The sequence below is a fragment of the Colobus angolensis genome, unplaced genomic scaffold (genome assembly GCF_000951035.1).
Source record: "Colobus angolensis palliatus isolate OR3802 unplaced genomic scaffold, Cang.pa_1.0 Scaffold107, whole genome shotgun sequence".
NCBI classification, from domain to species: Eukaryota; Metazoa; Chordata; class Mammalia; order Primates; family Cercopithecidae; genus Colobus; species Colobus angolensis.
In genome coordinates, this window is record NW_012111697.1 from 1256462 (window position 1) to 1269682 (window position 13221).

Sequence of the window (13221 nt, forward strand, 5' to 3'; positions counted from 1 at the left end):
CGCCCACCCCAACCTGGGTGCAAGGTCATGTGTGTTGGGCTCTGAGCTGCTGGGTGCTGGCATCCGTGGTGAGCAGGGCGGGGGGACAGGTGCTCCGTGCTCGGGAGCTTTGGCCTGGCTCTGTCCAGGGGGCCTGGGTGTCCTGGGTGGGGGCAGCGGTTCCTGCTTCCTGGCCAGGCGGGATCTGACCCACATCCTGAACCCTGGGAAGTTGGGCTTGCCCCTGGGCTCTGGGCCCATAACCCCCCGCCTGGCCAGAAGCGCCCGGCCGCGGGGCGCCCGGGCGCAGCTGGAGGTCGTCTGTTTGCGCGGGCCCGGTGCGTCCGGGTCCCCCGCGTGGCAGCTCCGCCCCGCGCCCTGACCGACCCCCTCTCCGGCCGCGGTATCCCGGGGTGAAAGAAGGTGAAAGTAAGGGCCAAACCCCATGGAGGTGGGCGCTTGAGGGGTGGCTGGGGAATTTTGCTTTCCTTCTGAAGGTCAGCGTGGCACGGGGGAAGAGGATGGTTCCATCACTAGCTGCGTGCCCTGTAAATGGGGATAAGCAGAACTGCCTTCCCTCCTGCCGCTGCTGCTGCTTCCCCCTTGGAGGGGGAAGCTGGTCAAAGTAGTAGGAGCAGGCCAGGCGCGGTGGCAGGTGCCTGTAATCCCAGCACTTTGGGAGACCAAGGCAGGAGAATCGCTTGAGGCCAGGAGTTTGAGACCAGCCTGAGCAACACAGTGATACCTCATCTCTACAAAAATAAAAAATAAAAAATAAAAAAATCACCAGGCATAGTGGTGCACACCTGTAGTTCCAGCTACTTGGAAGGCTCAGGTGGGAGGATTGCTTGAGCCCAGGAGTTTGAAGCTGCAGTGAGCTATGCACTGCAGCCTGGAAAACAGAGCAGGGAAGGCAGGGAGGTGGGGTTGAGGTGGGTAGGGGCCCTCTTGATGGGCAGTCTTGGGCTATGCTCTGAGCCTTGCCCTATAAGAGGAAGGGGACCAGCGGGCCAGCCTTGGGTTTACCTGTGGTGTCCCTCATGGGCTGCTGCTGGTCCCCAGCAGGCACCTGAGACCCCTGACCCTTTCTTTGTGTCTCCCACAGTGAACATCTTTCTCACTGGGAGGCTCAGCAGTGCGGTTCCTGCCTTAGGTAAGTAAGCACTTTCTCTCCTTCCTCCATTCCTCCGGGCCCTTTTGGGTGAGTGGGCCCTGAGGACAGGCCTTCAGGGTCCTGGCTCCACCCCGAGTTCCTGTGTGCATCTTTTCTACGTCACAAAGGAGCTGTTTGGCTTTGGGCAGGCTTCAACTTCTCTGAGCCTCAGTTTCCTCATCTGTAAAGTGGGTGAAATAACAAGGTCTACTGAAAACCTGGCTCCTAGTATTCCATGAGCCAGTGAGGCAAGCTCTTAGTGCAGTGCCTGGCACATGGTGACTTTATACCACTGGCAAGCTGCCGAGGGTCCCGTGGAATTGACATCTTGTGCTTCACGCAGGCTGTGGGCTTCGTAGGATTTAATTTATAGGGGTATGACTGAGGGATGACACAGGCCCATGCCATGGAAAGAACACTTTATTATTTTTCTTGAGAGGAGGGGACATGCCACGCCATGCAGGGCCACCTGGGAATTACTAGGTTTGGACAAGCAGGAGCCAGGGTGGAAGAAAGGTGTAAGTTAGAGCTGGCATCACAGCTTCACGGGAAAGAAGCGGCAGCCAGGCGCTGTGGCTCATGCCTGTAATCCCAGTACTTTGGGAGGTGGGCGGAGGTGGGCGGATTGAGTGAGTTTAGGAGCTCGAGACCAGCCTGGCTATCATGGCGAAACTCCACCTCTACTAAAACCTAGCTATAATCCCATCTACTCGGGAGGCTGAAGCAGGAGAATCGCTTGAACCTGGGAGGCAGAGGTTGCAGTGAACTAGCTGAGATTGCACCACTGTACTCCAGCCTGGGCAACAGAGCAAGACTCTGTCTCTAAAAAAAAGAAAAGGCAGGGCAGAGTAAACAGTTTAGGATTGGCTGGATTGAGTCATTCTGCTGGGCTTGGGCTATGGGGGTGCCCACTGGTTGCCTGGTAGCTGGTCTGGGGGTGCTTCAGGGCAGGGAAGATACTGGCTTGGTGTGGGAGGTTAGGTAAGAAGGTGGGTAGAGGGCGTGGCCTTGCATCAGCTGCACGTGAAAAGTGAGTTTCAGGCAGCTGACTTGCAAGAGAGAGGTAAACATTTTGGTCAAAAGTACATACAGAATCCGAGAGGACACAGCGAGCACGCCGCCCCCGCCTCTACCTGTTGGCATGGGTCTGTCCAGCCTCTGGCTGTCTTTAAACTCTGGCCTAGTCCCAAGCACAACAAAGGCCATCAAGAGCTAGAGGGGCGGCCAAGCCCATCCATCCTTCACTACTGGAGGTAAGGGGCTGCTGGTTGGCAAGTGGATAAGCCCAGGCCCCCTGGGGCCCTGAGTGCCACCTGGAGAGTCTGAGGGGGGCCTGAGGGAGCCTGTTCTATCATTAACAAGCCCCCATAGGCCTCTGCATCTCTTGCTAATTCCGCCTATATACTGCCATTTCCAACAACCCCTAAAAAGGTATTAAAGTAAGCATAAGTATTTCCATAAAAATGTTAAGTCTGGTTGTGTGTGGTGGCTCACACCTGTAACCCCAGCACTTTGAGAGGCTAAGGCAAGAGAATGCTTGAGCCCTGGAGTTTGAGACCAGCCTGAGCAACATGGTGAGACTCCATCGCTACAAAAAAATCTGAAAATTAGCTGGGCACGTTGGCATGTGCCTGTAGTCTTAGCTACTCGGGAGACTGAGGCAGGATGATTGCTTGAGCCCAGGAGTTTGAGATTGTAGTGGGCTATGACGGCTCCACTGTACTCCAGCCTGGGTGACAGAGCGAGACCCTGTCTGTAGAACAAAAACCAAAACCTGAGGTCAAGGTGCAGCCAGGGAGAACAACGGGGGCCTCTGACTTGTTCCTTGCCTGCTGTTCTGCTCAGTGGGGCAGGAGGTGCCTGGGTTTCTAGTTCTGTGCAGGACCCGGCTTGCTGGAGAAAGGACCTGGAGCTGTCAGGCAGCGGGACCCCTGCTGCTGGCTGTGGTTGAGGAGGAGGCCCAGGGTGCCCAGAAGCTGTGCTCACTGGCTCTTCTGGCAGGCTCGGGCCTCTTTCCCTCTCTCTCTGCCCTGAGCTGTGCTCTTGGGAGCCCAGCCGCCTCTGCTGCTTCGGGCTGGCTGAGGGCCAGGCCTTGCTCAGCGCTGACCTGGCCCCAGCCCTGTCTTCTGTCCTGGTCCCCACAACTGATGGTGGCCCAGTCTCCCATCCCAATTTCCAGGAAAAGGCTTACTGGCCCGGCCTGGGTCAGATGTCTGTGGCCATGGTAGAGAGTCAGGGGAAGGGGGAATGAGGGTGTCACAGCTTATGAATGTGAGCCCCAGGGCACCCTCCTGCTGGTGGGTGTGTCACCCCAAACGCGCATATACCCCACATTTAGAAAAGTGCTTCCCTGAGGACTAGAGCCACTCATGAAGCTTGGGCGAAGAGGACACTGTCCAGGTCCTTAGCTGTCAAGATCTCAGGTCCCAACAGGGTCCTCGTTGCAGCCCCTGGTGCCCTCTGTGATGGGAGCTGCACACCCAGTGCAGAAGGCCATGGGTGGTGGTCTGGGATCCTAGCTGTCCTAGAGTCCACTTCTGACACCTCCAGCGTTACTGACCAGCTGCAGGTGGCCCAAGGTACCCCCCTCCCAGCACGGCTCCATGACTCTGCATTTCCACGGCTTTCCCTGGGATTCCTGCTGCATGGGACCCTGGATTGGGAACCATTGCCCCAGCCCCTTCTCCACCCTCACTAGCCTCAGGTGCTCCAGAGGGTCTGGCAGGGCTGTCTGGGGACCTCACAGGTTTTTTACCCCCCAGCAAACCCCATCCTAAGCCTAGGTGTGTGAGGCTCTGACTGGTCAGAACACCTCTTGCATCTCCCCGGCCTCTGGGCTCAGCCCTGAAGCTACTGTGGCCCCAGCGGGGAGAGCCTGGGCAGGGGCTTCATGCAGTTTGCAGGCAACTGGCAGCTTCCCCGGCAGGTCTGGGATGGGACTCCCAGCTCCCCGTCGTCGGGTTACACCAGGCAGGTTGGCGGGGGTATTGATCAACTTTGGAAATCGGATCTGCAAATTGTACTTCCTCAGGCCTTGCAGTGTCCTCTCGGGAATATTTGATGACTCTTTGGACCAGGAAAGGACACTGGCCTAAAAGTGCCCGGTCATTCCTTCCCTACTTGTGTGGGCCACCATGGCTCCCAGGGCCCAGGCCATCTTCTGCCTGACAGAAGGCAGGTCACCTCCAGCTGAAGCTCAGACAGACCTCTCGACTGCCCCCAACACCCCCCAACCCCTCCCTCTTCCCCATTATCCCGCAAATCATGCAGTCCTCCCATCTGCCCTCACTGCCTGCCCACTGCTACACAGCCCATCATGAACCTCACCTCCACGGGGCCTTCCTGGAGACCCCCCTCCTCACTGGCAGCCCCTGACCCCAGTCCCCTACCACATGCACATCTGCCTCAGGTCAAGCAGGGTCCTTGCCTAGGCTGGGCACGGTGGGGCACACCTGTAGTGTGAGCACTTTGGGGGGCTGAGGTAGAAGGATCACTTGAGCCTGGAATTTGAGGCTGCAGTGAGCTGTGATCACACCACTGCACTGCAGCCTGGGAGACAGAGCTAGACCTTGTCTCAGAAGAAAAAAAAAAAAAAGAGTCCCTGCCTAGAACTTGCAGCTCCCTGCACAGAGCCCAGCCTCCCTCTGGCCCCGCATCCCCTCTGCATGAGGCTGGGCTGCTGCTGCACCCACCGTGATCTCTGCCAACCCACTTTGGAGAAGAGCACACAGTTTAACCAAGTTGCCCTGATGTGGAAATTTCCGGGGAGCCCCCAGGAGCGAGGCTGTTTGGAGGCACCCATTGTCAGGGCTTTGCTGAGAGGCAGAGCGGCTGTGGCAGTTGTCCCTTCCTCTGCTCCTGATGTGGCTGGTGGCCTCCCAAGCCCTGATGAAGGGGCCAGACAGGTCTACGAGGGAGAAGGGTTCTGGCCTAGGTGAGTGGGAAGAGAGAAAGGTGGCAGGTGACCCCTGGCTTTTCCTAGAAAGTATGGGTGAGACACCTGGCCCCCAAGGGCCCCGAGGAGAGGGGCAGGTCTGTGTGTATCCCCTAGGGAAGGCCTCCAGGGCTGGGTAGGAATGGACAGTGCCTTGTCCTGCCCCTATGGAGGACAGGGCACCTCATAGGGTTTTACCCCTCGGCAAAAAGGTGAACATGGGAGGTTCCCAGCCGTGCTGACTCAGAGGCTGACACTTCGGCTTAGCATGTGCTTTAGAGATGCAATGTGGGGGACGTTACCACCCCAGCCTCACTGGGCCTTCCCTTTTGTGGAACCTCCTTTTCGGACCCCTCCAGCAGGAAAGATCTCTTCTTTCGGATTTCCTTCTTCTTTTTTTTTTTTTGGAGAAAAAGTCTTGCTCTGTCACCCAGGCTGGAGTGCAGTGGTATGATCATGGTTCACCACAATCTCCACCTCCTGGGTTCAAGCGATTCTCCTGCCTCAGCCTCCCAAGTAGCTGTGGATCACAGACTCCCACTACCACGCCTGGCTGATTTTTGTACTTTTAGTAGAGACGGGGTTTTCCCATGTTGGTCAGGCTGATCTCAAATTCCTGACCTTAAATGATCCCCCCGCCTCGGCCTCCGAAAGTGCTGAGACGACAGGCGTGAGCCACTGCACCCGGCCTCTTTTGGATTTCTTAACCCTACACCTCCCAAGGAATCCCAGTTCAGACCTCAGGGCTCTGTGAGGTCCTCATGGCCAGTGGCCTCACCCGGCAGAGGGAACCAGGCTGGGGCTGGGGCCACTTTGCATGTTTGGGTGGCTGCACCCCGAGACCCCTCTCTGATAGTTTATCTCCTGCCTTCTCGGGCTGGGAGCAGGGTGTACAGCGCCCTATTTCTGGGGCAGGATCGGAGGCTGGTTGTGGGGGCTGCCTCCCAGGGCCATGTGTGAGTTCCAGGTGGAGAGGCGCTGACTTGCACCTCACTGACCCAGGACTGTCAGGGGTCTGAGGGTGACGCGGTGGTGGCTGGCCTTGCTTTAGGACCAAGAGTTCTGTTCTTATCCTTGATGTTCTCACGAGCTGTTCATGGGGGTTACCGACTCCCTAGTAGTCACTGTCTCGGATCACCTGGGCCTTCATGGTCCCAGTAGGCCCCTGGGGGAAGGGGCTTCAGCTCTCAGCTTATGGCTCCAGCTGCCCAGCAGGTCCTCAGATGGACCCGTCCACTCAGGGGCCCACATCTATGGAGCACCTGCCTGCGTCAGGCACTGTGCAGAGTCCCGGGACACGGCACAGCCCTGCCTGCCTATGTGATGTTCATCCGGTCAGTCCCAACAACAAAAGGGAAATGCTCTGTGGCCCAGGCTGGGAGAAGGGGTGGAGGGCTGGAGCTCTGCGGGAGGCAGCCTGGAGGGTTTCCCTGGGAAGGGACCATGGAGCAGGGGGTGGAAGCTGAGGAGTCTGTGAACGGGATAAGAAGGTGGGGATAGCACCCACCAGGGACCACCAGGGCCTCCAGAGCAAGGTTCCCTCCAATGTGAGAGATCGGAGAGGTCCAGGGGGCTAGGGGTTATGGGAGGGATGAGGCAGAGTGTGGGGCAGGGAAGGGCTGGGGCTGCTGCAGTGAATTGTGGTTTTGTCCTAAGAGCATGGGAGGCAGCCAGAGGGCTCTCCTGCCTGTCCTGCAGCTGGGTCCCAGAGAGTCTTGCTGAGAACCAGAGAGAATTCGGCTTGCAAGGTCATGGTGCCAGGGGCCAGCCACGGGAGAGCAAGGAGGGAGTGTCACTGGGCTCGGGAAAAGCATCGTCCCTTGCCTCTCCGAGCCTCAGTTTCTCCATCTGTAAAATGGACCCTGCCTTCATCTCAGGCTGTTGTGAGAATCAGATGGACCAGTGCAGGGAAGGGTCAGGGAGCTGTGGGGTTGGGAGTGTGGTCAATTGCAGTGACAAGCCACCTGGTCCTGGGAGGGCCAGGGCACAGCAGGGCAGGGCAGGCTCACCATGCTGCCCTGGATGGTTTAGAAGCAGACAGCGTGGAGAATGGATGGATTAAAGTGAGGCCCGTGGAGCTGGGCATGGAGGGCTCCTCATTTGAGCTGGCGGGCATGATGCTCTTTGCTCAACCTGAGCGGTATACGGTTGGCACTCCACAAATGCATGTTGGCTCAGTGCTGCAGTGAGAAGCTGAGGTCCCCAGAGGACTACAGTGATTCCTGACTCTGCCCTCCCTAGCTGTGTGGCCCCAGGCAAGTCGCTGACCCTCTCTGAGCCTGTTTCCTCACCTGGTTCCTAAATCTACCTTTGGTGGCTTCTCACTTGTACTCAGGATAAAGCCCAAATTCTGCTCAGGGTGTCATCAGACCCAGGTGGCTTTTCCAGCCACAGCTGGACTTTGCCACCTCTCTTCAGCCCTGTTGTAGGATCTTCATTCTACCCAGGGGATCTGCGTAAAGTCCATCTGCTCCCACCCCCAGCCTGTGAGTTCCACAGAGCAGGCCTTATTCCCGCCTTACTCAGCCTTACTGAGCCTTACTCAGCATGCCTACCATGCATACTTGGCACATAGTAGGTGAGTGAGCAAAGCCCCAGGGAGGGCAGGCAGGGGGCTGTTGCAGGATGGGCTATGCCGGCCGGGCAGGCCTAGGGGTGTGGAATTTTCCACTGAGCCGAGGCCACGAGGCTACACCTTGGAGGTGCTGGCTGCCAGGAGGGGTTGTTGGTGGGTTTCCTCCCAGCTCTGCCAGAGATGCGGGGACAGGACCTAGGCTCTAGCCCACTGCATAGGGTTGGGGGCTATAGCTGCCCCAAGTCTAGGGGGCCCTACTTGGCCTCCCGTACACACCACCTCCACGAAGTGACAAGTTGTGGCCTTGCCCTTGGCCATGGCCACCCTTGGCTGGGCTAGATCCCCCCATGGGGGAGGGCTGTGCTGAAGCCCCTACCCCCAGCTGCAACCCACTTCCCAACCAAAGATGGGCCGGCCTTTCTCGGCCTCCTCTCCCGACAGCGGCCTGCAGCGGGAAGCTGGAGCAGCACACGGAGCGGCGTGGGGTCATCTACAGCCCGGCCTGGCCCCTCAACTACCCGCCAGGCACCAACTGCAGCTGGTACATCCAGGGCGACCGTGGTGACATGATTACCATCAGGTAGGGGCGCCCGGGGGTGTCGGAAGGAATCGACGTGGGCCCACATGCGTGGGGTGAGTGAGAATGTGTGTGTGTGAGAGCAGGTGTGGAGGGCACACGCCTGAGGGTGTACGTGTGTGTGAGCAGGTGTGGGATCACGTGCATGTGTGTGAGCATATGTGTGAGGTGTGTGTGAGTGCTCATGTGTGAGCAGGTGTGAACAGGTGTGTGGGTGTTTGCATGTGTGTGAGCATTTATGAGTAGGTGTGTGTGCATGCAGATGTGTGCATGTGTGAGACAGGCGTGTGTAGGTATTTGAGGTATGTGGCATGTGCATGCATGTGAGCACATGTAAGTAGGTGTGTGTGCATATGTGAGTGTGTGTCTGTGCATGTATGTGAACACATGTGTACGTGGACAAGCACATGTCGGGGGAGACATAAAGGACACGTGAGAGAGTGCATGTGTGAGCACATGTATGTGCACGAGCCATGCCTGCACAGGTGCAGAGAGCGTGTATGTGTGCATGCATGTGAGATAATGGGTGTAACCATGCGTGAGCCGTAAGCATGCATGTGTACATGTGAAAGCATGCACACAAATGTGTCCAGTGCCCTGGGTCTCCACGGGCCTCTGTGGCGAGGTGCCCAAGCTGGACCTTTTCCAGGTTTGAGCCTCGTTCATGGGGTATGGGGGGTTCTCAGTCACTCAGCCCTGCTAGGAAGGCAGGGCCAGCACACATGCCACTGGGAACACAGCCTGGGACTGGTGGGCATGGTCTGATGTCTCTGAGGTGGCAGAGGTGTCCTCTCTGTCCTGCAGGGGTGGCTGGGGGCCAGGCTGGCACTGAGCCCAGAGCATGGTTTCCACAGGGGGCCTTGGGGAGGGGAGTGAATCAGGCAAAGCCCGGGTGCTCGAGCTGCAGGGACATGCAGAGGGAAAGGGGGCCAGGCAGCGAGCGGTGGTCCTGGCCAGGAGTGGTCATGGGGACATTTGGCTGGGGAGTCACTATAGGTTCCATCTGCCATAGTTTTCCTAAATGCCAGAGCCCAAAAGGCACAACCCCTGACTTACTCCGTAGTTGCAATGCATGAGGATGTGATGGGCATGGGCAGGGTCTGTCCTACGCTCTGTGCCTCAGTTTCCCCAAGGGCTAGGTGGTTCAGGGCCAGTGTATCTGGAGATGACAAGCTGTCAACCTGCTGCAGCCTCGGCCAGCCTCATGGGCACAGTCTCATCCTCACTGCCCATGCCTGGGACTTTGTGCTGGGCCCATCCTAGTGGTCCCAAGGTAGAGGGGTCTGGGCCCTTGGGCCTCTGCCCTTTTGGGGAGGGTGTCAGGACGGGGGGCTCTTGACTTCCTGCTGCACTTTGGCTTCAGGCTGGGGGTGCCGTGTACACTGATGGAGGGAAGGGTAGCCACAGCAGAGCTGGGAATGACCTGTATGGATATCGCAATTCTTCATGGAGCCTCCTGTGCACACCTGGATGGGGACAGTGTGGGGACAGAGTGGCTGGGAGTGGAGGAACCAGGCAATCTGGAACACGAGGAGCGGGGCCGGCCGGCCGGGACGGGGCTGGCTGTCCTGGCCGTGGCTCCAGCCTGACTACTCTCTGCTGGTCCTTGGCCATGGAGGTCCTGCCTACGGCCTCATGTCTGGGTCCTCTCCGCCTCCCCGCAGCTTCCGCAACTTTGACGTGGAGGAGTCCCACCAGTGCTCCCTGGACTGGCTCCTGCTGGGCCCGGCGGCCCCGCCCCGCCAGGAGGCCTTCCGCCTCTGTGGCTCTGCCATCCCGCCTGCCTTCATCTCTGCCCGAGACCACGTCTGGATTTTCTTCCACTCAGACGCCTCCAGCTCCGGCCAGGCCCAGGGCTTCCGTCTGTCTTACATCCGAGGTGATAGTGAGCGCAGGGCAGGCAGGACACCACAGAGCACATGGTGCATGCCAAAAGGCTCCCGGCCCACAGGGGCAGCACCCTCCACAGGGCTCCGGCTCCCTGCAGGATGTCCCCTGACCACCCTGTCAATCTCAGGACAGTGGCAGGACTGGGCATGTGGATGCCTCGGACCTCTCAAGGTCACTGGCCCTACTTGCCAGTCTTGGCTAGTTGTGGGAACTCACCCCTAACCCCAGACTCAGGTCAGGGACTGAGCCCACCCTGGTGCTGGAGAGGTCTCTGCTTCCACGGTGATGGGGAACCACCTGCCCACTTTTGGCCCCAGGCCCCCTGGCCAAAGGGAGGCTCTTCTGTGTCCTGACTGTCCCCTGCTACCTCTCCACCCCACAGGGAAGCTGGGCCAGGCATCCTGCCAGGCAGATGAGTTCCGCTGTGACAATGGCAAGTGCCTGCCCGGCCCGTGGCAGTGCAACACAGTGGATGAGTGTGGAGACGGCTCTGATGAGGGCAACTGCTCGGCGCCGGCCTCGGAGCCTCCAGGCAGCCTGTGTCCCGGGGGGACCTTTCCGTGCAGCGGGGCGCGCTCCACGCGCTGCCTGCCTGTGGAGAGGCGCTGTGACGGCTTGCAGGACTGCGGCGATGGCTCAGATGAGGCGGGCTGCCCCGACCTGGCGTGCGGCAGGCGGCTGGGCAGCTTCTATGGCTCCTTTGCCTCCCCAGACCTGTTCGGCGCGGCCCGTGGGCCCTCGGACCTTCACTGCACATGGCTGGTGGACACGCAGGACTCGCGGCGGGTGCTGCTGCAGCTGGAACTGCGGCTGGGCTACGACGACTACGTGCAGGTATACGAGGGCCTGGGTGAGCGAGGGGACCGCCTGCTGCAGACGCTGTCCTACCGCAGCAACCACCGGCCCGTGAGCCTGGAGGCCGCCCAGGGCCGCCTCACCGTGGCGTACCATGCGCGCGCCCGCAGCGCCGGCCATGGCTTCAACGCCACCTATCAGGTGAAGGGCTATTGCCTTCCCTGGGAGCAGCCGTGCGGGAGCAGCAGTGACAGTGATGGGGGCAGCGCGGGCGACCAGGGCTGCTTCTCGGAACCACAGCGCTGTGACGGCTGGTGGCATTGTGCCAGCGGCCGAGACGAGCAGGGTTGCCCTGCCTGCCCTCCCGATCAGTACCCCTGCGAGGGTGGCAGTGGTCTGTGCTACACGCCTGCCGACCGCTGCAACAACCAGAAAAGCTGCCCCGACGGCGCGGACGAGAAGAACTGCTTCTCCTGCCAGCCCGGCACCTTCCACTGCGGTACCAACCTGTGCATCTTCGAGACGTGGCGCTGTGACGGCCAGGAAGACTGCCAGGACGGCAGCGATGAGCATGGTTGCCTGGCCGCCGTGCCCCGCAAGGTCATCACCGCCGCGCTCATCGGCAGCCTGGTGTGCGGCCTGTTGCTGGTCATCGCGCTGGGCTGCGCCTTCAAGCTCTACTCACTGCGCACGCAGGAGTACAGGTGGGCGCTGTGCCCACAGCCAGGGGACCGGGTTTCTTCATCGCCCAGGCTTGCTGTCCCCGCAGCTGTGGGTTTGCAGATGGGGGCCTGGACCAGCTACGTGGAGGCTGCCCTGTGCACACTGGGGTCCCTACATCTTGGGATGTCTGGGTGGAGGGTGGACCCGGAATCCTGTTGCTGCTGCAGGTCCCGGGCAGCCCAGCCATGTCGCCCCCTGCCCACCGCTTCCAGGGCCTTCGAGACCCAGATGACGCGCCTGGAGGCTGAGTTCGTGCGGCGGGAGGCACCTCCATCCTACGGTCAGCTCATCGCGCAGGGCCTCATTCCACCCGTGGAGGACTTTCCTGTCTACAGTGCCTCCCAGGTGAGCCCCTGGAGGGCGCCAGGCCCCTCTGGGGCCAGGTGGGACAGTGTGCGGAGGAGGCTGGTCCAGCAGTCACAGGAGTGGGAGGCAAGGCCTGGGCAGGGTGACCTGGGGGCCCATGGTCAGGTGTGGGGGTGGACAAGGTGGTCTCTTGGGTCTCAGGTCCCTTGGGGGTGTGCTGACTCCTGCCCCTGAGCAGCCTGGTCGCCCCCTCAGCCGCATCCCCCTGCCCCCACCCTGCCCCACCACTGCCCCTACCCTGCCACCCTGGCCTGCACCCGCTTCTCCATCCAGCCTGGTCTCCAGAGTGAGATGCAGCTCCAGCACTGCTCTTGCTCTGCCCCTGCCCTGCCCTGCCCCCACCCTGCCCCAGCACTGCCCCTACCCTGCCACCCTGGCCTGCACCCGCTTCTCCATCCAGCCTGGTCTCCAGAGTGAGATGCAGCTCCAGCACAGCCCTGACACCTCTGACCCTCCAGGGCTGTGAACCGGTGCCCATTCACACTCCTTCACGGGACCCCCTGGCCCACAGGCAAACCGGGGCCAGAGAGGGCCAAACTGGCTGCAGGGGCATGGCAGACCAGCGGACGTGGCCCTGCGTGGCGCTAGGGACAGCCTCACGGTATAGCCACAGTATAGCCTGTGGGGCTGCACATTAACCACTCTAGCTTACTGTGTGTCACTTACACGTCGTTAAAGCTTAAAAATGATTTCACACACACCCAGCAAGAAGCAGGGTGACGTTGGGGAGGGGCCAGGTGCCTGGGCCTGGCTGAGTAACATCAGAGGGGAGGGCAGGGCCGGAGGAGAGGGCCCAGCTGCAGGGTGTCAGCCTTCTGGATGTGCTAAGGAGCAGCCTCAGGCTCAGCTGGATTTCACGGGCAGGACGGTTATCCATGGGAAGCAGAAATAAGAACCTTGTGACTGTCTTGTGTGCACAGGGCCTCAGGCCTGCTCTGGAGGTGCTGACCCAGGGGCCTCGGGAACCGCGGTGGGCTCCACGCCTCTCACATGCCAGGTCCCTAAGCCACCGTCCCTCTCCTTTCGCATGCCTCCCGCCTTAGCACCGTGCCGGGGCAGTGACCCTCCCCTGCAAGGCTGGGGCCTCCCCGGGTCACAGGGGAGAAGGGCAGGCAGGATGCGGGGAGAAGGGCAGGGAGGATGCTGGGGAGAAGGGCAGGGAGGATGCGGGGAGAAGGGCAGACAGGATGCGGGGAGAAGGGCAGGCAGGATGCGGGGAGAAGGGCAGG

The 13221-nt window shown here is 60.2% G+C and overlaps 1 protein-coding gene across 1 annotated transcript in view; it reads left to right on the top strand.

Annotated features, from left to right (window-relative positions):
* The first annotated feature begins 275 nt into the window (after positions 1–275).
* LRP3 (low density lipoprotein receptor-related protein 3) overlaps positions 276–13221 on the top strand; it is a 14889-nt gene continuing 1943 nt past the window's right edge. The window contains exons 1-6 of the mRNA XM_011947370.1: positions 276–308; positions 1085–1132; positions 8083–8221; positions 9883–10097; positions 10491–11607; positions 11839–11971. Of these exons, the coding sequence (XP_011802760.1) occupies positions 8208–8221; positions 9883–10097; positions 10491–11607; positions 11839–11971 (1479 nt within the window). The 5' untranslated portion in view covers positions 276–308; positions 1085–1132; positions 8083–8207. The remainder of the gene's footprint in view (positions 309–1084; positions 1133–8082; positions 8222–9882; positions 10098–10490; positions 11608–11838; positions 11972–13221) is intronic.